Source organism: Squalius cephalus (assembly GCF_949319135.1).
Source record: "Squalius cephalus genome assembly, chromosome: 8".
Classification (NCBI taxonomy): domain Eukaryota; kingdom Metazoa; phylum Chordata; class Actinopteri; order Cypriniformes; family Leuciscidae; genus Squalius; species Squalius cephalus.
Window position 1 is genome coordinate 13,091,207 of NC_137129.1, and position 23,533 is coordinate 13,114,739.

Below are 23,533 nucleotides of genomic sequence, written 5' to 3' on the forward strand. Positions count from 1 at the left end.
TATCGAGAAGGAAATATAATCCCCTCTAATTTAACTTTAAGTGTTCGCAGCTTTTAGATTTTTCACTCATTTATGTTTTTAAGTCATACAGAATTTAAAAACCTAAATATATCATTGGGAAAAATCAATGCCGTATCCGCAATATGTCTGCGCCCAGTGATAGGACACATCTAGTGAAGGTACCTTCCTTTTTATCTCTCATTTTCAAAATGCAGTTTTTCTCTGATCATAAGATTACGTGTGAATTATGTAAAGGATGCCTTTCATAAAGTTGCAGTACGCATTTATTAATAATATTTTCATAAAGGCGAAGTTTCACTGATTGCTTAAAGCACTATCAAACACCTTTGATCCTGCATGTTTGTTTCATGTATTGTTTTGTTGTTGGACCATTGTATTGAATGCTTACTAATATATATATATATATATATATATATATATATATATATATATATATATATATATATATATATATATAATTATTTTTTTAAGTTTGAGTTTTTCATCTAATATTTGTATTTTATTTCATTTCAGCTTCATTGCAGTGACCAAAAAATTATTTTAATTGTTTAACAATAACAACACTGACTCCAAAGTACATGGCAAAAAATACCATGGTGTCATGTCTAAAAAATGTTTAATCATTTTATTTAGTTTTATTACTCAAGAATTTAAATGTGATACACAAATTAAATCATTGTTTACAATTATTTAGTCAAATTTTGTTTGTCTTTTTACACTAGTTTCATACTTAAGCGCTCCAGATTTCAGGACATGTGGAAGACTGTGCATGTGGTTTCACCCAGAATCTGGAGCAGAGATCTACAGAAAGCCTGGAGCACATGGGCTTGCAGACTCTGCTCTCAAACCCCATCCAACACACAGCCTTCACATCATCCCAGGACACAAGCTGAGAAATCCAAACGCAGACGAGCACGGGAGAAGGCCATACTCAGTAGTGTGGGTTATGCATAATCAAAACAGTGCACATTTCATATGGTTTAAAACCATTCAAGCCTTATAACCCTTTAACCCTTATAGGATGTGAATGATGTTGAACTGAGCTGGTCTGATAAAGAGAAAATAACCTACAATGAAGCACTCTTACCTGGAGAGAAGAAAGGTAACAATGCTTTTCCTCCTTCTCTTCATATTATTTCTTGTGTTACTGTGCATTGATGTTCTGAATGGTTTTTCCACTGTTGGGGTTTATGTTTGACTAATGCAGTTACCGTATTATAGATGCCTATGCTATCATCCCTATCTCTGTAACTCTTCCAAACATCCTCTCTTTTAGACACCACTCTGCCCTTCCCGCAATCCTACAGCCCAGAATATGTGGAGTTTGGCTGGTATCAGTGGTGGGAGAAACAGGGATTCTTCAGTCCTGAGCAGCATGTAAGGGAGCAGTTATAGCTTTGTTATAGCAGTTCTATGAATTATTATCTTCTTCAATAATCTGTTAGTCTGATGTCTAAACTATAAACAATTTGTCTAAAGTATGTCTGAAACTTTTTATTACCAGCACTTCAACCAGTGTGTTTATTGCTTCTTTGTGATGAATTCATATAAATGGATTTATTTAAAATAATTATTTATTTATTTATTTATTCAGCAAGGGTGCATTAAATTGATCAAAAATTACAGCAAAAACATTTATAATGTTACAAAAGATTTTTATTTCAAATAAATGCTGTTTTTATAAAACTTTCTATTCATCAAAGAATCTTGGAAAAAAATGTATCGTGCTTTTCACAAAAATATTAAGCAGCACAACTGTTTTCAAATATTATGAAATAACTATTATAATTAAGAAATGTTTCTTGAGCAGTAAATCAGCATATTAGAATGATTTCTGAAGGATTTTGTGACACTGAAGACTGGAGTAATGATGCTGAGAATTCAGCTTTACCATCACAGGAATAAATGACATTTTTAAATATATTCAGTTATTTTAAATTATAATAATATTTCACAAAATGACTGTTTTTACTTTATTTTTGATCAAATAAATGCAGCATTGGTGAGCATAAGCTGTGCCGACTTTGTTATTTTAGTAGAGCGGATGTATTATTGCATGTTACATACTTTTTTGACATACATTTATTAGTGTTCTTAGTTTTTGCACATATTAGAATGTTTTTAACCAAGTTTTTTTGTGTGTGTCTTCTTCAGAGTAGACAGCCCCATTCTGTTGATAAATATTTCTCCTTATGTATTCCACCCCCAAATGTGACCGGCACTTTACATCTCGGACATGCACTGACAGTGGCTATAGAAGATGCTTTGGCTCGCTGGTACCATTTTAAGAAACTCTTTGATTAATACTCAGTAACATAACATACATCAACAATATATATATATATATATATATATATATATATATATATATATATATATATATAAGATATCTATAAATGGACACTTTGTCTGAGTTCAATATTATCTTGGATATTATAATTTTTTGAAAAAAATATGATGTTTTCAATTCAGGCGACGGATGCAGGGCTACAAGGTGCTATGGGTTCCAGGCTGTGACCATGCTGGAATTGCAACACAGGTATCCCATCTCTACATCTGTTAATGAGGCTGAGATTTCATTTTCTATGTGTATTAGCTGTTCAGAAAACTCTCTGTTGTGCCTGTGTGTGATAGTCTGTGGTGGAGAGGAAGCTGTTGAGGGAACAGGGGAAGTGCAGACAGGACTACAGTAGAGAGGAGTTCCTAAAACAGGTCTGGAGATGGAAAAATGAGTGAGTCTTTGTCTCTCCTTTTTTGCTGTCCTTCTTTTCTTTAAATATCTTTATGGAAGCTTGTTTCTGCCACAGAATAAAAAATAAAACGGTTAATTGCGATCTCAATTACGGTTATCTTTTGATTTTACAATTCTGACTCTCCCCCCCCCCACCCCCAAAAGACTTTATTCCAATTGAAAGTATCTCACAATTTTGAGGGAAGAAAATCAGAATTGCAAGTTATTAACGTGGAATTGTGAGAAGAAAAGTCAGAATTGCAAGTTAATATCTCACAATTGCGGAAAAAAGTCAGAATTGCAAATTTATATCTCACAGTTTGCCAAATTGTGAGAAATAAAAAATATTCTGGAAATTTCAGACTTTATTACTCACAATTGCGAAATTATATCTCACAATTCTGAGAAAAAAGTCAGAATTCCAAGTTTATATCTCACAGTTTGCGAGATTGTGAGAAATAAAGTAAAAACGTTGTGAGAAATAAACTCGCAATTGAGTATCACAAAGTCTGAATTACAAGAAAATATTTTTCTAAGAATTTCAAGTTTATATCTTGCAATTCTGTCTTTATAACTCACAAAAAAAGTTTACATCTCATAATTCTGAGAAAAAACAAAATCAGAATTATAAACTTGCAATTGCGAGAAAAAGTTAGAATCGCCAGTTTATATCTCACAGTTTGCAAGATCACGAGACATAAAGTCCAAAAACTGATTCCTGCAAATTAACACTTTAGCAATTGCATATTTATATCTCACAGTTGTGAGAAATAAACTCAATAAATTGAGTATCATAATGTCTGAATTGCAAGAAAATTGCAAGTTTATATCTCACAATTCTGAGAATAAAGGCCAGAATTTTGAGTTTATGTCTCACAGTTGCTAGATATAAAGTCATAATTGTGAGTTTTTATCTCTCAACTGCATGAAAAGTAAAAATTGTGAGATAAAACATTGCAATTACCGTATTTTTTATATCTGATGCCATAAATATCAGAGCCTTTCAGTGGTTCAGCGCCTGTTTATGGTACGATTGCTACTATTACATTATCCATTTCCATACAGTAACTCTTTAGGGACGTCTTTTTTAATTCAGCTTAAATGTTTGGCCTGCTGTCTTTTCTTTTAAATGTTTTTTTTTTTTTTTTTTTACAGAAAAGGGGATGAGATTTATCATCAGCTGAGAAAACTAGGTGCATCTCTTGACTGGAGCAGAGCCTGTTTTACGATGGACCCGGTAATAAAAATGACTTTCTCTGTTCACACATTGGCTTTTTTTTTAGAATAGCATACTACTGTATTCCTGCAGTAAATAATATACTTAATATAAATAATATACTATACATTCAGTTCACATAATGATACTTAATTACATTTAATTGCATTTAAATGAAAATATATTATAGGTTACATTTATATTAAATACAATTAGCTGATCTTTAGAGGGCTTTTTTAGACCCGCTTAAACTGAACTTAAGTGCCCCATTGTTTGTAATATTATAACTACTTCTATTGTCTTTGAAATGTGGTTAAATTGTGCCAAATACACTGACAAGCATTTATGGTATATTAAAGTATACTGTACTTCAATCTCATTTCTATTGGAACTTGTATGTCATTTACTTAAATCTGTTTGTAATATCACATTTGTTATGTTTAAGCTGAATTGTAGTACATTTAAAATATATTAAAGGAGCTGTATGTAAGAAATGTATTTCAATTAATCATAAAATGGCCCTGATATGTCACTAGACATTAAGAAATCATGTTCATTTCAAATACTTATATCACTGACAACAGTAGTACGGCCAGGATATTGTCATTTAAAAAGTGAAGTTGCAGCCCTCAACTGATGTTGATGTTGTCATGTTGTGTTTTGGCCTGATGCTCCACCCTCCACCTATCTACTAATCACGAAGTCAGAAGTGTTTCGGCATCCGGGTTGCCAGCTCTGCTCTAGTTACCACAGCTGCAGCTACAAACGTTCCTGCTGGATCCTGCAGCCTATCTGGCAACCTCGAGTCAGGGGGGAGGGGGAGGGGATACGCCAATTTGAAAGTGATTGCAGTACCAGTTTTGGCCACAATCTTACATACGGCTCCTTTAACTTTAAATGTAATATTGAATAATACAGTTACATTTATAATCAAGTACTTTACATGTGCCTAAGTATGTTAGTCAACACATCAAAATAAGTGTACTTTTATAATGCATGACAAAAGATTATTAAAACTAGTGATTTAAAATTTAAAAAACTTTTAATTTGACAGTATTACAAAGTACACTTTAGTCAATGTTGAAAGTGTGTACCATTTATTCCATTAATATAGTATCTGCAAGTACAGATTTGTTTAAAATATACGGTAACACTTTATTTTAAGGTGACGTTGTTACACATTACTTCATGTATTTACTATAGTAATAACTAACCGTAAACGTAACTCTATAGTAATTACATGTAGTTAATTAATATCACCCAGTACTTATTTGAGTACAAAGTAACTGTCACCTTAAAATAAAATGTAACCAAATATACTTTTAAGATTTGACGTGCACATTCAATACAATTAAGCGCACTTCTTTTTCTTGAGGGTTTTCATTGTGACGAATGAACCAGGACTATTATCGACTGCAGTTTTCATCCGTCTCAGGAGACATTTTGTCTACAAAATTGTATTAAGCATTACATTTTTCTCCATAGGGTTTCAGCAGTGCTGTGACTGAGGCTTTTGTCAGGTTGTGTGACTCTGGGCTCATCTATCGTTCCGAAGGTCTGGTCAACTGGAGCTGTGCGTTAGAGTCAGCCATCTCAGATATAGAGGTGCATCACTGGGCCAAACAATGTCTGACAACACTAGCAATGCCACACATTTCTTGTAGACTAAGGCATGGTTTGATGTGTTAAGGTGGACTCAAAGGTGCTGTCTGGCAGGACTCTTCTGTCTGTTCCCGGCTATCAGCAGAAAGTGGAGTTTGGGATCATGGTTACATTTGCGTATCCTTTGGAGGGACAGGGTAAGTGGACTTGTTTCAGTTTGCTCGATTTCTTGCGATTTTGTTTTACCCCTTTAGTTCTAAGGTGTGGTTTATTTCTTTTATTTAGAAAGAGAGGTTGCCGTTTCAACCACTCGTCCAGAGACGATGCTGGGAGACGTGGCCATTGCTGTTCATCCTGATGACCCTCGATATAAAGTAAAGTTGTAATGGTTTTCAAATGTATTTTCTTGTCAACTGTTCTTATGATATGTGACCCTCGATCACAAAACCAGTCACAAGTCGCATATATTCAGACATATAATATGGGTATATTTGTGATTCTCAGATTTCAGATTTTCAAATAGTTGTATCTCGGCCAAATGTTGTCCTATCCTAACAAATCATACATCAGTGGAAAGCTTATTTATTTGGCTTTCAGGTTTCAATTTCAAAGAATGTACCCATGTGACTGGTTTTGTAGTCCAGGGTCACATATTACTTATCATGGCTGTATTGTGGTCGAATGAGATATTATTGTACTACATAGTGTGCTCATTTTCTGGGCTATTGTGACCTAGAATACTGAATATTTTCAGTTTACAACCAGAGCTCAAGCCCAAAATCTTCTTTTCTCTTCAGGATCTTCATGGCAAACACTGCAGGCATCCATTCACAGAGCGGTTATTACCTATTGTCACTGACTCTATGGTGGATATGACATTTGGCACAGGTATTTCATTTGTTTATGCAGGATATTTTTGGAGATGAGTGGTTAATTTTATTTGCTGGATAACTGGATATTTTATCATTAAATTGGCCCTTTCCACTTTTCCAGGGTTCTCAGAAGAAGTTATGATAGTTGGGTAAACTTCTATAGTGGTAAATGGGAGATGACAGCAAATATACATTTTTAATTCCCAAAAGAACAAATCTGTGATAGTGTTTTCCAAAAGAGACCTATAAATAAAATATAGAGAGACTATTGATTCACGCCAAAGGAAAATCAGTTAATCAGTTAATATTGATGTAAAATTTGGACAATTTTCACCTTGACTATTCACATTGCAAAAAATCAGTTGAGAATACAGCCTTAAGGTGCAATCACTGTTACCGCTGTTCAGTGAATGTTTGTTGGAAATATACAGTCTTTTTAATAGGAATTCATGTGTCTTGAATTTCCTGTGAGGGTGAGATATTTCCGGATATGTCACATTGACCAACAGAAAGCTGCTTGGACTAAAAGTGACTTCTGTGTGAGCGGTGCTTCATAACTACACTATTGTCAGTGGAAAATTGAGCTTTTTTGCCTGATAATCTTATGAAATTTCACTATTAAAATTTCAGCCTCAGTCTTTCAACTTTGCCTTCATAGGTGCTGTTAAATTGACTCCAGCTCATGACCACACTGACTTCCTACTCTCTCAGAGACATTCACTCCCACACCTCACTGTGATTGGAGGAGATGGGACCATGACCTCAGTCTGTGGCCATTGGCTAGAGGTACAGAGATCATTTTATAATTTACCTTTACCAACCATTTATTCTCTATTGTGACGAATATCCGAGTGAGATGGCTTCTGGAACAAAAAAATGTTGGGCAGGACTTGATTTTGTTGCTGTGATGTCATGTGAGTGACAGGTTGTCCCACCTTTGCACCAGTAAACACATCATCAGAGAAGAAAAGATTCTTAGTTATTTAGTTTAAGGATTATGATGGATCATAAATCAAAATAATAATAATAATAATGTACACGGATAAATGATTTATGATAAACACTGGAATATTCCATAAAAAAGTTGAATTGTGAATTCTGATTTTGTGGTGACTTTGTCCTCAGAATTATTACACAACCACCTCATTACAATTATTGAATTATTGATCATGGGATAATTTTGGATGACTGTGATCATTGTGCACATTGGGTTAATTTTATTTTCACTTCCTGTTTCACAGTCAAGGTTTAATCCGACCACCATAAATGTTAAAACCTATTAGCAAAGTTGATCCCTTGTTTTTATTGCAAATAAATAATATCTACTGTATATTCTACTAAAATGGGTAAGGACCTTTGGTATAATTTCGGTAATTATTTGATTATTTTTACTTATAGTACTTGTAGTATTGAAGTGAACCTGAAGTATTTTTTATTGTTAGTTCATGTTACTACTGTTACAACTGGAATCCTATTGTAAAGTGTTACCAAATGAATATATCCCCTAAGACATCAACTTGAGAGACATTTTTTCTAATTGTAGAAAAAAAAACAGTACTCAGTGCTTAACTTGGTGTGAATGGGTAAGTAAATAACTATGCTTACTATAAGTATATAGATAATTATAATAACTGTATTAGCACACACTTTGCAGTTTTAAATTTGGATGGATTCTGATTTAATGTCAATGTTTTTATCATTCATATCATTTTATCATTCATATCATTCAAAAAAAAAAAAACATTCTGAAAGTGATTCCAAAGATATTGTTCCTCTCTGTCACTATTGTTATAGTTGTGGTGTTGACTTCCATATTCTCATAGAATAACAATGATTATTACAATTTTATGCTTATAGTTATCGCTGTAGTTATCATCCTTGGTGTGAATGGGCTTTTAGTGTTCAGCTTTGATCTATATTATTCACACAATGAAGCCTATTCAGTTTTGAGTGTTAGAGGCCTCTGAGAGAAACATAGTTTGCTGCAAGACTTTTAAAAAAAAAATAAAGGTCAAACTAGCAACTGGAGGCATCTAAATGTGCATCTTCAGTATATATTACAGGGGTCAGTGAGGATCGTGAAACTGATGAACATATTGAAGGTTTGTTCACTGGAAAGACTTTGTAAAGGTCAAAGAATCTGTACTGTAGAGCAGGCCTCTATATATGCATAAACATATTGTATTACAGGAGGTCAGCGGGCTGTATGTATATTTCAATATCATGAAACTAACGAGTTTGAAAGGGCTCTGAGATCAACATATCCACAGTTTAGCCTTCTGGCTTGAGGAAAACTGGTGTAGAATGTTAAAGCATATTTGATTGTAATTATGCAGACCTGCAAACCTGTTACCAATATCAACCCAAAGCCTAAATGTGCTTAAAAATCAATATTGAATATGCTAACTTATCGACTTCCTGAGAACAATTTTAAATTGAGAAGAAAATACATTATTAATATCAATGCTTAGGTTTCTCGGGGTTAAAATACTGCAAGAAGTAAAGAAATTATCACATAAAATGTATTACTATTGTATAATATAATATAATATAATATTTTAATATAATATTATAATATAATATAATATAATATAATATAATATAATATAATATAATATAATATAATATAATATAATATTTTAATATAATATTATAATATAATATAATATAATATAATATAATATAATATAATATAATATAATATAATATAATGTAATATAATATAATTTGTGACCCTAGATCACAAAACCAGTCACAAGTCACATGGGTATATTTGTGGCAATAGCCAACAATACATTGTATGGGTCAAAATTATCGATTTTTCTTTTATGCAAAAAATCATTAGGATATTAAGTAAAGATCATGTTCCATGAAGATATTTTGTAAAATTCCTACCGTAACATTTATTTTTGTGAGTGAATGCAGCACAATCGCGAACACAAATGGACAACTTTAAAGGCAGTTTTCTCAATGTTTTGATTTTTTTGCACCCTCAGATTCCAGATGTTCAAATAGTTGTATCTCGGCCAAATGTTGTCCTATCCTAACAAACCATACATCAATGGAAAGCTTATTTATTCATTCATCAGCTGTCAGATGATGTATAAATCTCAATTTAAAAAAAAAATTACCCATGTGACTGGTTTTGTGATCCAGGGTCACATAAAATATAATATAATATAACATAATTATGCATAATATTAGTAGTAATAATTGAGTTGACTGAGTTCCAAAAAGGAAAACTAAATGGAAAGTGATTTTCTTTGAAAGATGATAGGGAAGTCACTGAAAATAAAATAACAATTAAATAATTATTTGTATTTGCATTAGGATTAAGAATTGTATTAGAATTAATCGCCAACAACAAATGAATGATAATGACAGCTTTAGCCTTAAGGTATGTCTATATTTGACGGAATGGATATTGAGCATGTAAAGTATGCTTCTGTCTTTTAGGGTGTTAAACGCTTTGATGCCAGGGAACGAGTAATTACTGCGCTGATGGAGAGGAATCTGTTCAGAGGAAAGAAGGATCATCCCATGTCATTACCAATCTGCAGGTAAACCACTGTAAATTAGACCCCAAACCAGTAAATTCTTCCCAATCTTCTCACTTCTGAGATAATTACAGGCTGCTGAATTATCATCTGTCTATATTTCACCACATTTTTGTGTACTTGGGCAGACCATTCCTTTAAAACATTTTTTTTTTTAAATTTAGTAGTCTTTGACCTTATGTCCTGTCTTGATTTTATTCCTCCCACATAGCCGCTCTGGAGATGTCATTGAACCATTGCTGAAGAAACAGTGGTTTGTACGCTGTCAGGAAATGGGCAAAAAAGCAGTTCAAGTGAGTGAGTGTGTTTTAAATGTGTGGTTACATCAGATATAAATTGTGTTGATACGCTAAACCACTACTACCATTTTAAAGTTTAGGGTTAAGGATGAATGATGCATTACATTTATCAAAAGTGACTGTGAAGTCATTTATAATGTAACAATAGATAATTATTTGTTTCAAATAAATGCTGTTCTTTTTAACATCAGAGAATCATCAAAAGATTCATGGAAGAATCCTGAAAAAAATGAATCATGGTTTCCACAAAAATATTAAGCAGCATAACTGTTTTTAACATTGATTATAATTAGAAATGTTTCTTAAGAAGCATTTTAAAATATAGTAAAGCAGAAAATGGATGTAAAATATTTCACAATATTACTGTTTTGACTGTATTTTTGAACAAATAAATGCAGCCTTGGTGAGCATAAGAGACTTTGAAAACATTGAAAATATTACCTTCACCAAAGTAATCAAACAGTCATGCACATTTACAATTAAAATTTCATAATCCTGGTTTTGGTTACATGGCCTTGAATTGACATGCTTGTGGTTTAATTACTGTCCCTGTCAATAATCCCTCGAGCAATATCAAATGCGTACATATTCCAAAAACATATTCCTGTTACTGGTCAATAATGCCATACAAACCTTTAATTTGCCACTGAAATTCACAAATTTCAATTTCAAAAATACTCTTTTTAGGCAGTGGAAGAAGGGGATCTACAGATAACTCCTCACTTTTATTCAAAAATGTGGAAGAGCTGGCTGTCCAACATCAGGTTAGCCTAATTATATCCACACTACATAAATCTTTCTTACATATGCAAAGCTTAATTTTTAAAATGGACTATTTTGTAGGTTGTCTGAATGTCTATTTGATTAGTCAGTGAGTCTTAAAGGGGTGGTTCAGGATTTTGGACATCGGACCTCATTTCCAAGTTAGCCTGGGTGTTATTTATCAGTGGAGACAGTTTTCAAAATTTTTCACCCAGTCCTTCCAGTTGCATAGTTAGCCGGTGCTAGGCTAGCGCGAGTCAACGGTAACTGCTAGCCTGCCATTAAAACAGTTTTACCCACTCCACAGTACACCAAAAGCAAATACATTATAACGCCAGACTATCGAAGTAAATGTCTGTTGAGAGAATAATGTTAGAAATCAAACTACTCTTGCATCTCAATGATCGCATTACATTTACAGGAACTACCGGTAGTTTCTCAGCAGCGGCGGAATTTTACTTTGCTCCGGTTAGTACTGCGCCGAAAAGTAAACACAGAACAGAAGCGCACTACAGTCAGGACGTCTAGCTAGCTAGTAGTAGTCTCGGTTGCCTAGGTAACTTAATATCACTCCGCCGCTGCTGTAGACTGTGCTAATAAATACAGGGAACAAAGTATAACTATTGCAATGCGATGAAAGGGTAGTTTGATTTCTAACATTATTCTCTCAACAGACATTTACTTCGATAGTCTGGCGTTATAATGTATTTGCTTTTGGTGTACTGTGGAGTGGGTAAAACTGTTTTAATGGCAGGCTAGCAGTTACCGTTGACTCGCGCTAGCCTAGCACCGGCGAACTATGCAACTGGAAGGACTGGGTGAAAATTTGTGAAAACTGTATCCACTGATAAATAACACACAGGCTAACTTGGAAACGAGGTCCGATGTCCAAAATCCTGAACCACCCCTTTAAGGAGGCACTGTATAATTAGGCCGGTTTAGGGCCATGTCTGTATGAACAGTTATACTCTTCTGGTAATATTCTTTCAATTACATGCTTGAATAAGATTTTTTATAACTTAATTTATATCTCCACCTTGCAGTGATTGGTGTATTTCCAGACAGCTTTGGTGGGGTCATCAGATTCCAGCATATCGAGTGACTCTGCAAAACTCAAAGGACACAGAAGAGGTGGGGGACTATCATAAAATCTGCATCTATAGCCCAAAGATGACCTTTAATGTACTTGCTCCACCATAATGTGTCCATGATTAGGCCTGATCGTATTGTGTGAGGTTTTGACAAAAGCTTTGTTGAAAGGTTGTTGACTGTCTTGAGCAGGAGCAGTGGGTATGGGGCAGGAGTGCAGCAGAGGCTCGACATCGTGCGGCTGTGAAGTTTGGGGTGAATCCTGATGCCATCACACTCACACAGGGTGACTATCATAGAGTTGACATGAATCACACTTCTGTTTTGATGAATACTACTCATAATCTAGACTACTTTTCAAAAGTTTGGGGTCTTTTAAGATTTTTTTTTAATGTTTTTGAAAGAAGCCTCTTATGCTCACCAAGGCTGCATTTATTTAATCAAAACATTTTGAAATATTATTATTATTTAAAAAGAACTGTTTTCTATTTTATTATATTTTAAAATGTTATTTATTCTTTTTATAGAAAAGCTGATTTTTCAGCATCAGTACTCCAGTCTTTAGTGTCACATGATCCTTCAGAAATCATTCTTATATGCTGATTTGGTGCTCAAGTATCATTTCTTATTATTATCAATGTTGAAAACAGTTGTGTTGCTTAATATTTTTTTTGGAAACCATGATAGAGGATTATATGATGACTGGAATGTTAAAAGGTTTTATTTGAGATAGAAATCTTTTGTAACATCATAAATGTCTTGCTGAATAAAAGTAATATTGTACTGACCCAAACTTTTGAATGTTAATGTATATTTCAGTAATGGAAGAAATATTGCAGAACAGATATTAAGGAATGGCAACTCATTTGAGTTGTTGTTCCAAACCTGTATGATTTTTGTTCTTCCGTGGAGCAAAAAAAAACAAAAACATTTAGCAGCATATCCAAGCTGATCTTTTTCATAAAGTAAGGTGAATGGTCACCCAGGACTGTCAAGCCCCAAGTGACAAAAAGTACCTTAAAATTTGTTTATATGACTCATGCTTCATATAGTTCTCTGTCAGCTTTGTGTGAAAAGAAAACAAATGTAAATTATTTACTGAAAGTTAAATAATTCATTGATATTTTTTTATTTTCAGACACAAGCTTTTAAATCTCGTTCACACATATTAAAATGTCACATCAGGTTTGTCCTCAGTAATGTGGTTTTTGTATACAGCTGATCGCAACACCCCTAATTTGAATATGCATTTATTCAAATCACATGAATGAAATTTGAGAGTTTTTAGTCAACAAATTAAACTTTGATCACACAAATCTTTCATATGGCGTCAGAAGACATGAAATATATTAATTTGGGCTACTCTTATGAAACATTATATTATACAATAAACTATTTTACAATGACTGCAAATGTGACTTTTAGAGTCATAATTATTCGTTTTGTTAGGCTGATCTTAAAACTGATTACTTGCTCACAAATCAACCATGTGTCTGTTTGTTTCAGACCCAGATGTGCTGGATACTTGGTTCTCTTCTGGTCTCTTTCCATTTGCAATGCTTGGCTGGCCTGAGCAGGTTCATTTTATAGTCCATTTTTCTCTCACCGTCATGAAAAAACAAAAACACCTATATTTTAATATGTGGAGATGAACATGCTTTGATCTGACTTTCTATTCTCAGACAGAGGACCTAAATCAATTCTACCCCAATTCCATTCTGGAAACAGGAAGTGACCTCATCTTTTTCTGGGTGGCGAGGATGGTGATGCTGGGCAGAGAGCTGACAGGCCAGCTGCCCTTTAAACAGGTTGTGTTGATGGCTTATTGCTGAGCTCATAACTCTAAATGTCATATCGTAAGGTTGGCAGGAATTGGAAATTTTATATTGCGATGTGCGTCATATACCAAAAGTATCCAAAATGTCACTGAGAAATGTTACCATCTATTTTGCCATCAAAATGTCTTAAAAGTTTAGTGCAGCTCTGACTCTTTTATTGCTCTTTCTCTCACTTCTCCATCACTGTGTGAAACAGGTGCTCTTTCACTCTCTGGTGAGAGATAAATATGGCCGGAAGATGAGTAAATCTTTAGGAAATGTCATTGACCCTCTTGATGTCATCTCAGGGATTTCTTTGGAGGTATACACACATACTCACTCTCAGCCTGAAGGCCTATTTCAACCATGTGCAAAACATAAATTATGTTGTATTGATGCATTTACTTTTGAAACTGGAAATTATGGGTGTTGCAAATCAAACGGCTTGTCTTCATTTTTAATGGGGACCTATTATGCCCTTTTTCAAAGTCTTGATTTTGTTTTTGGGGTCTATTAGAATAGGTTTTCAATGTTCAAAAACTACTCTCTTTCCAGTCTGTCAGTAACGCTCTGTTTAGTTCCTGTCTCTATGAAGCCCCTCCTTCGAAAAGCACAGTGTGCTCTGATTGGTCGGCTAGACCAGTGTGTTGTGATTAGTCAACCACTTCGCTCAATTAAAATGAAAACGGAAAATAATAGCTGATTCAAAACATTAATAAAAACTATTGTAATATCCCATTAATACATACATAATTTGCTACTTGTTATTGCTAGTCAATTACAGGTTGTATTAGTGGGAGGGGCTTTCTTATACTGGAGAGCATTTAATTGGATAAAAATGCCTGTGTACAATGAGTCATAAATAAACTTGGTCCATGTCTCTGGAAGGCAAATGTTAAATGATTATATCTGCAAAAAATGTATTTAGTCAGCTTTTACAGTAGGAGTGTGCTAATACATGGATGGCCTCGAAACTAATACTAGGGATGCACAATACAGCTGTACCGATATTAAAGATTGTTTTAGTTTATAAATATTGGATATTTAATTGTACATTCTCATTGTTAAAAAATTTTTTTTACATTTAATTTACCTTTGCCATCATTTAACACATTTGAAGTTAATCTTTAGAAACACAAATAATTTATCAACACTGTTAAATCTTTTGCAAATCTCAGAATAAATATACATTTTCATACTGTATATGATAAAGTTGTGATTCCTAATTTCACTTGTAGCATTTAAATGATTGATTTTAGTCTTTTTTTCTTTAAAAAATAGTTAAAAGCTATTTTAACAGAGAAAACTATTTTTACTGAGAATTTTATGAATAATTGTCTTTATATTCTGTGAGAATAGACCAGTGTTGTAAATGTTAACTAAAACTATTTAAAATATTTTCATTAATCGAAATAAAGGTAATAATAATAAAAAAATATAATTTAGATGAAAAGCGTAAACTTAAAAAGTTTAGTTGCCTTGTCAACTAACTGAAAAGAAATACGTTTAAGTTGCAATACTAAAAGTACTAATACTTAAAGGTATAGCGGAGGATTTTCTTTTTCCGGGTGGATCATCAAGACTATTGGTCCTCCTAAGTGTCAATCATTCTGGTGATATGTTTACGTAAGGCCATCGTATGTGCTCGTGCACACGATTCACACGATGGCGTGTGCTCAAAACACAGGTTGGGCTTCCCACTGATGTCGCGAAGTTTCTACTTGACTGGTAAAGTTTGGCATGCTATTTGGAGAAATCCATTTAAAATCACTGCTAGTAAAAGTTAATGTAAGCTATGATTAGCTCGTGCATACGTTTAATAGGCGTTCCCTCTGGGGAGCAGGTAGAGTGTTGCGCATGTGCATTTTTTCAAAAAGTGGAGAGGGCGGTTCTTTTCTAAAATTCTGGAAAATCCTCCGCTATACCTTTAAAAATAAATGAAAGCTAAAGAGAAATACAGAATTTTTTTTATTATAAAAATGACAAAAACACAATAAAATTACTAAAACTTAGTTGAAAATAAAAACTGAAAATAAAAATAAAAGCTAATTCAAAACTATCTTTTAGTGTATAAATAATATAAAAATATCACTGGAATATATTTGGGAAAAAAATGTCTTGGCAGATTTTTCTTATACATTAGTGTAGTTTCATAGCATTACACTTGATTTGAAAACTTTTAAAGCCCTTTCTATGCCTGTGTTTTTTTCTCCTTTCCCTTTTTAGTTCCTACAAACACTAAATTCTCAGTATATTAATAAAAATAATAATTCAAATGTATTAATGAATATAACAAGACTTTGTACAGCTGGCAGTGAACAGCTATCAGTCAGATGTCTTCAATAAGCCTCAGGGCAGAACTGACTCCACTCATTTTGAAAGCACAGCCAATCCATTGTGAAATCTTAATATTTGAAACAGCTAATGTTCTAATCACCATTTATTCATGAGGACTTCATTTTCTTGGTTTGATCTCTGTAGAGACTTCAAGAGAAAGTTAAAGAAGGAAACTTGGATCCGAGAGAAAGCGTTGTTGCCATGGAGGCTCAGGTCAGTGCGAGGCTCTCTCTATTCCAGTGATCCAGTCGTTCCCAAATGAGCAGGTTCACCTCATTTCCTGTCCTTTCTACAGAAAAAAGATTTCCCTAAAGGGATTCCAGAGTGCGGGACAGATGCTTTGAGGTTTGCTCTCTGCTCTTATAAAGCCCAGGGTAAGTCGCCCTCATTACAGAGTCCTGTAATCAAACCTTACGATCAGAAATACCCAGAGTTCTTCACTCCCTCCGCTGATGTTTTGTTCAAATCCTGTCTCAGGAGAGGACATCAGCCTGTCTGTGTCTCATGTGCTGAGCTGTAGACATTTCTGTAATAAGATGTGGCAGGCGGTGCGCTTCACCCTCGCCACGTTGCATGATGCAAGTTTACCGACATCATTAGCAGAGGTACGACAGCAAATGTATATAACAATAAAACAACCCGTCGAATCTCAGACGGATCCAGCTCACTGCATAATACCAACATGAGGTTCTGAACCTGAATTTAGGTTCTGATGAAGAAAACGCTTTATCTCATGCTGTATTTTGTCCTGAACCTCCTCTATGCTGTTTCACATTCTTTCTTCTGCTTTCATTCGGTTTAATGAGATTAAATCATAAAGGAAGAAGAACAGTGCCAGTGCTAAATGACTTGTAGGAGCAAATGGCAGAAAATCCATTTGAAGGATGAAGTGACAGATCTTCACTGAGATTATCAGTTGATAACTGTGTTTACTACACAATGTGATTGTCAGTTAGAAAATCTACTGGTAGCCTGTTATAGTGCACATTTTGCGTTAAGGGAATTTTGAGAGCATAATAGTGAAATAATTAAGTATTTTTGTGAATTCTTTATTTGCTGTGATTTTTTTTTAATGCATATACTACCATTTAAAAGTTTGGGGTCATTAAGATTTTATTTTTTTAAGGAATTAATACTTTTATTCGGCTAGGATGCATTAAATTGATCAAAAGTGACAATAAAGAGATTTATAATGTTACAAAAGATTTAAATTTCAAATTTCTGTTCTCTCTTAATCCAAAAATCCTGAAAAAAATGCATCATGGTATCCACAAAAATATTAAGCAGCACAAGTTTTCAACATTGAAAATAATAAGAAATGTTTCTTGAGCAGCAAATTAGCATATTAGAATGATTTCTGAAAGATCGTGTGACACTAAAGACTTTAACATCACAGGAATAAATGACATTTTCAAGTATAGTTGAATTTTCAAAAAAAATCTGAGATTTCTTTCAAAAACATTTCAAAAAATCTTACCAACCCCAAAATTTGTAACGGAACAGAACTGAAATTTGACTGAATCTGTAGATCCTAAATACCAGCATTGAATAACTACTAATATTGATTTGAAATATTTTCAGACCTATCCATTATCCAGCATGGACAGGTGGATATGTTCGCGTCTCTACAGCACAGTTCAGCAGTGTGAGCAGGGTTTCGAGAGCTTCGAGCTCCACACGGTCACGTCTGCACTGCACTCTTTCTGGCTCCACAGTCTGTGTGACGTCTATCTGGTGAGTATGATCTGCACTGCAGTGCTGTCATGATCTGATGGATCTTACAATCATTGATTGACGAGTTTCCTCCCTAAACTGGCTTTTTTGCTCTTCTCTGACTCCTTCAGGAAAGCATCAAGCCGGTGTTGAAATGTGAAGGCTCTGATAGTGAGGAACAGAGAGTTCGAGAAAGGCAGGTGGCCACGTCTGTGTTGTATCACAGCGTGTCCGTCTCTCTCGCTCTCCTCTCGCCCTTTATGCCGTTCCTCACAGAGGAGATGTGGCAGAGACTCGTACCTTACGGTGACTCTGATGGGACCTCTACCAGCCTGTGTGTGCAGCCCTACCCAAAGACCTCACAGCTGGTGAGCCAGTCAGAAACACAAACACTACACCTGCTCCCTGACTGAAAACATGCAGTTCTCTTTTTGACACAAAACAACTCTTTTCAATCTCCTTCTTCACCATAGGAGCACTGGTACTTTCCCAAGGAGGAAGCAGACTTCTCTTTGGTACAGGAAGTTGTCAGAGTGACGAGGTTACTGAGGGCCCAGTGCCAGATGACAAAGGAAAGACCTGAGTGTGAGAAAATCTCAGGTTTTTTTACTTCACGCTAATGTTTTAGTTTTGGTAGCTGTGTTTTCAAAGGCAAGTATCACTACTGCAAAACTTTGAAGTAATATTTGAATATTATTTTATATACTCTTATAGCATTTAATAATATTTTGAATTAACATTATATTATATTATATTATATTATATTATATTATATTATCAGTCAGGGTTATTATTGTTAACTAAAACTAAAACCATAAAAAAAAAATTGTTTCTTGAAATAAAATAAATGTTAACTGAAATCAAATAAACGTTAAAATAAACCTTAAACTTGTTTTATTTCAGCTAGTTGCCAAGAAAACATTTCTCATTTTATTTACTTTAACTCGATGTACTAAAATGAAAAACTGAAATAAATATTAGTAAAAGCTATAGACGTATAAAACTGTATAACTAATTCAAACTTTTAATCAAATCTATAATAGTATCTCAATGATACTAAATTAACACTGTTTAGGTGTTGCCTTCAGAACTGCCTTAATTCTTTGTGGCATTGATTCAACAAGGTTCTGGAAACATTCCTCAGAGATTTTGGTCCATATTTACACGATAGCATCACACAGTTGCTGCAGATTTGTCGGCTGCACATCCATGATGTGAATCTCCCGTTCCATTACACACCAAATGTGCTCTACTGGACTGAGATCTGGTGACTGTGGAGGTCATTTGAGTATAGTGAACTCATTTTCATGTTCAAGAAACCAGTTTGAGATAATTTGAGTTTTTTTACATGGGGCGTTATCCTGCTGGAAGCAGCCATCAGAAGATGCACACTGTGGTCATAAAGGGTTGGACATGGTCAGCAACAATACTCAGGTAGGCTGTGACGTTTAAACGATTCTCAATTGGTAAGAGGCCCAAAGTGTGCCAAGACAATATCCAACACACCATTAAACCACCACCAGCAGCCTGAACAGTTGATACAAGGAGGGATGGATCCATGCTTTCATGTTGTTTATGCCAAATTCTGATCCTACCATCTGAAAGACTCGTCAGACCAGGCAACTTTTTTTCCAGTCTTCTATTGTCCAATTTTGGTGAGCCTGTGTAAATAATAGCCTCAGTTTTTGGTCTGAGTATTTCAGAAACTGTTGATCTACTGGGATTTTCACACACAACCAGCTCTAGGGTTTACAGAGAATGGTCTGAAAAGAAAAAAATATCCAGTGAGTGGCAGTTCTGTGGGGGTAAATGCCTTGTTGATGCCAGAGGTCAGAGGAAAATGGCCAGACTAGTTCGAGCTGATAGAAAAGCAGCAGTAACTCAAATAGCCACTCGCTATAACTGAGGTATGAAGAAAAGCTTCTCTGAACGCACAACACGTCGAACCTTGAAACAGACGGGCTACAGCAGCAGAAGAACACACTCCTGTCAGCTAAGAACAAGAAACCATGTTCATTCAAAGTCACTTAAATCACCTTTCTTCCCCATTCTGATGTTCAGTTTGAACTTCAGCAGATCATCTTGACCATGTCTATATGCCTAAATGCATTCAGTTGCTGCCATGTGATTTGCTGTTTAAATAAGCGAACTATAATAACAAGTGTACCTAATATAGTGGCCGGTTAGTGTTTAGTAGATTAAATCTTTCATCATGTGATCTATAATAGTTTTGTCTTCTAGTGTGGGCAGTGTGTGGACCAGATCAGGCTGAGACTCTTCTCCACTTCAGATCTGCTATCTGCACGCTGGGCCGAATCTCAGTTCTTCATCTGCACTGTCCAGAGGGAGGTTTCGCTGACTCCCCTCCACCTAAGGCCAGTGCTGTAGGGGTGGTGGATCATTCCATCTGCTTGCATCTCAGTGTTCAGGTAATGCAGAGTAAGATTTTCCTTTCTAAAGTAAGGATGCTTCTATATATACACACTGCTGATGTCTCATTCTTTCTTTGTCAATGTAGAATGGTATTAATGCTGACAAACAGAGAGCTCTTCTCTCTCAGCGCAGAGAAAAGCTGGCTTCCAAACTCAAGCAAGCCCTCGCTCGGACATACGTGCCCAACTACACAGAAAAAGTACCTGATAAAGTCAGAAAAGAGACAGAGAATAAGGTGAGTACAGAGGATAATGGGAAGTTTTACCTCACAAAATCTGTACAGAGCAGGCCATCTTACACAATGAAGCCGATTGTAGGACCTTTTCTTTTTTGCATTGTGACATTATTTTGTCATTATAATGATGCAAACAATTATATTTTATTTTAATTGTAAAAGCATCATGCAATCATAATGTACATCATGCTAAAATTTGTTGTATTAAATGTAATCTATTTTTTTTTTTGGAAGACTTCATTGGTAATTCCTTTCAATTCCAGAGGTTAAATATGACATGGATTTTCTTTGTAAGATTCATCCACCTCTACGTGAGAAAGATATTTTAAAACCAAATTTAAATAGCCAGTCGTCCGGATTTCTATGTTACTTGAAATGCATGAGGTTTCCTTGCAAGCCTCATTGCACACTGTTTTCACACACTGTTGAAATTCCATTTTCAACAGAAAACATATTTTATTTTGTGTTATTAAAGTTCAATATGAGATGCACATGTATTTATGTGCTTTAAAATGTTTATGCATGCACTTCATGCTTCATTCCGTATATCCCATGAGAAATCTACATTCTTGTCAATAGAATAATATAAACAGCTGAATAAGGAGCTTGCATGCATTTTTGTTGTGTTCTAAAATAACCAGATCACAGCTATGGAGAAGGAGCTGAAGAACATTGAGGACCAACTTTTGGCTTTGGAAGAAATAAGGAAAGAAGTCTAATGGACACTTTCAACCAAATACTAAAGCCATCCAATAACCAGATGGAAAGAATACTTTTTTTCTTTTTGTAAATCTGATAAAGATGCCTTGAAACAGACACTGCTTTATTCAACAACAACAACAACAAAAAATGGCTGGTGCATATTTATTATGTTGGTTTCGATGGAACATTAATGTAAAATAAATTATTTACCAAATAACACAATTTGTGAATCATTTTAATTTTGTGTACCTTTTTTCATTGTATCAAATTCTGTGAAATACATAAGAAGACTCACAAAACAGGTTGTTCAAGATTAATTTCATTTTTTGTAAATAAACACCTAATCTATGCTTTATTAATTAACCAGTTCTACGCTCTGCCTATAGTCATGAAGGAAAAAACTAGTCTGAAAGGTACATTGCTGGTGAATGTGATCTATTTATATAAACAGCCTGTTTTAGGACCATTAGGCTGTATTATTTTATTATGTTATATAATCTTATACATTATGCTAATATATGTATATAATATATGTATGTATGTATGCATGTATGCATGCCATTACTACTACTACTATCATAAAAGATATAGTATTACACCTTTACTCTTTCCATTCAAAATGTAACCACCAACATCCATCTTAACCTATTTGTTGTAATGTATGTAATAACCGATTTATCTTCACTTCAGTAAAACCAGTTAAATGATTGTCAAAAAATGTCACAATTTTAGATTTTTGCAGTTTGGTTACATTTTTATAATAATGACATTATCTCACGTTATGCATTTATATTACATACTGACCTTATCAAACACAAGCACGTTTCAAAACGAGACAATTCTGTGTGTTGGCTGTAGGTGTCGTCATTGTTGATTGTGTCATTGTTGCCTAAGTATCTCAGCAGGGAACTCTTCTTCATCATTCATATCTTCCCTATCAGTTGCATTCTCATCTAGGTCATACTCAGTGTTTTCCTCAATTTAATGATTCCTTCTAAACTACCATATTTGTTTTTTCATCGAAGGAGTCATGATAATAAAAAAATGGTCAAGGGTCTTCTGAACAGTAATGTGTTTTTTCATTGTGCTGATAATGAAATATGAGCAATGCCCAAGATATTCATATTAATAAGCCATGAGAAATATCTGGAGTAACAGGCTGGTTCTCATTTGAAGGCCTCTATAAATGTTGTGCATTTAGATGGCAAGTTTAGAAAAAAGTGACCAAGCCACATTATTCAGATAAAGGGCACATGTACTGTATATTGGGGAAAAAAGCTGTCAAAATGGTGAAAAAGACCAAACACCAATGCACGGTTAAATAGTAAAAGATTTCTACATCATGGTAGTATTTGTTGCACTACCTTTAACCCTTATGTTGCTGGTCATTTTGACTGATTTTGAAATACTGATGTTTTGATTGAAATTTTGTGACCCATTTTCATTTGGCACACACATCACCGAGAAAAATATGTTTAGGATTGGGTGCTCGACAAAGGAAATAATAATAAACAGAAAAAAATCGGCACACCAAATTCTACAGTGGATTAGACGAGCACGTCGTCTGACGAAGAGCCTGCGTGCTCGAAACGTAACCTGTGTCCACTATTATTCTTTTTTTGTGGATATTTTCATGCTTTGGTGTGCTGACTTTTTTTCTGTTTTTTACTTTTTAAAATATTAAAATGTTTTTTCATTTTTTAAAATTGTCTTTTTTTTAAATTGTTGCATTACTGTCATGTTTATATTCTCAAGCATGTTAATTTTTATTTATTTGTTTGTTTGTTTGTTTGTAATGTGTTAAAGTCAACATGAAAATCAAAATTGACAATTCCTGTTTTTATGGAATATTGCAGTATTATAAATGAAATATCTGTGCTCATCATTATTTTTTATTCATATGCCCTTTTAATCTTTAATCAAAATAATTTCCCCTCCCTCTTTCAACAACATCTCTTTTCTTCTTTGATGATGTGTTTACTGACGTGAGGGCGGGAAAAACTGTCACTCACAGCAATCAATAAAGATCCAAGAGCCAATCGATTTCCAATGGACAAAATTAAGTCCCGCCCTACATTTGTTATTGTTCGTTAAGCCGTTTCCCTCAGATAGAAATACCTCATTATGAAAAGACTAGCGCAACTTCC

General features: G+C 34.3%; 1 protein-coding gene across 2 annotated transcripts; it reads left to right on the plus strand.

The window, feature by feature from the left end:
• The first annotated feature begins 59 nt into the window (after positions 1 to 59).
• On the plus strand, positions 60 to 21,623 carry vars2 (valyl-tRNA synthetase 2, mitochondrial). 2 transcript variants are annotated; one of them, XM_079879005.1, is made up of 30 exons: positions 60 to 179; positions 744 to 960; positions 1,042 to 1,123; positions 1,298 to 1,398; positions 2,176 to 2,297; positions 2,494 to 2,560; positions 2,656 to 2,753; positions 3,908 to 3,989; positions 5,454 to 5,573; positions 5,659 to 5,767; positions 5,856 to 5,944; positions 6,368 to 6,458; positions 7,101 to 7,228; positions 9,899 to 10,002; positions 10,211 to 10,292; positions 10,986 to 11,062; positions 12,104 to 12,191; positions 12,342 to 12,435; positions 13,656 to 13,726; positions 13,832 to 13,957; positions 14,184 to 14,288; positions 16,448 to 16,516; positions 16,599 to 16,677; positions 16,781 to 16,908; positions 17,885 to 18,037; positions 18,148 to 18,384; positions 18,490 to 18,601; positions 20,258 to 20,445; positions 20,535 to 20,684; positions 21,326 to 21,623. In XM_079879005.1, exons 2-30 carry the CDS (start codon positions 775 to 777, stop codon positions 21,401 to 21,403), a joined length of 3,216 nt encoding a protein of 1,071 aa, XP_079735131.1. In that variant the 5' UTR covers positions 60 to 179; positions 744 to 774; the 3' UTR covers positions 21,404 to 21,623. The 2 variants fall into 2 exon arrangements, with proteins under 2 accessions (XP_079735131.1, XP_079735130.1); XM_079879004.1 differs by lacking the exon at positions 60 to 179 and adding an exon at positions 211 to 276.
• The last annotated feature ends 1,910 nt before the right edge of the window (positions 21,624 to 23,533 follow it).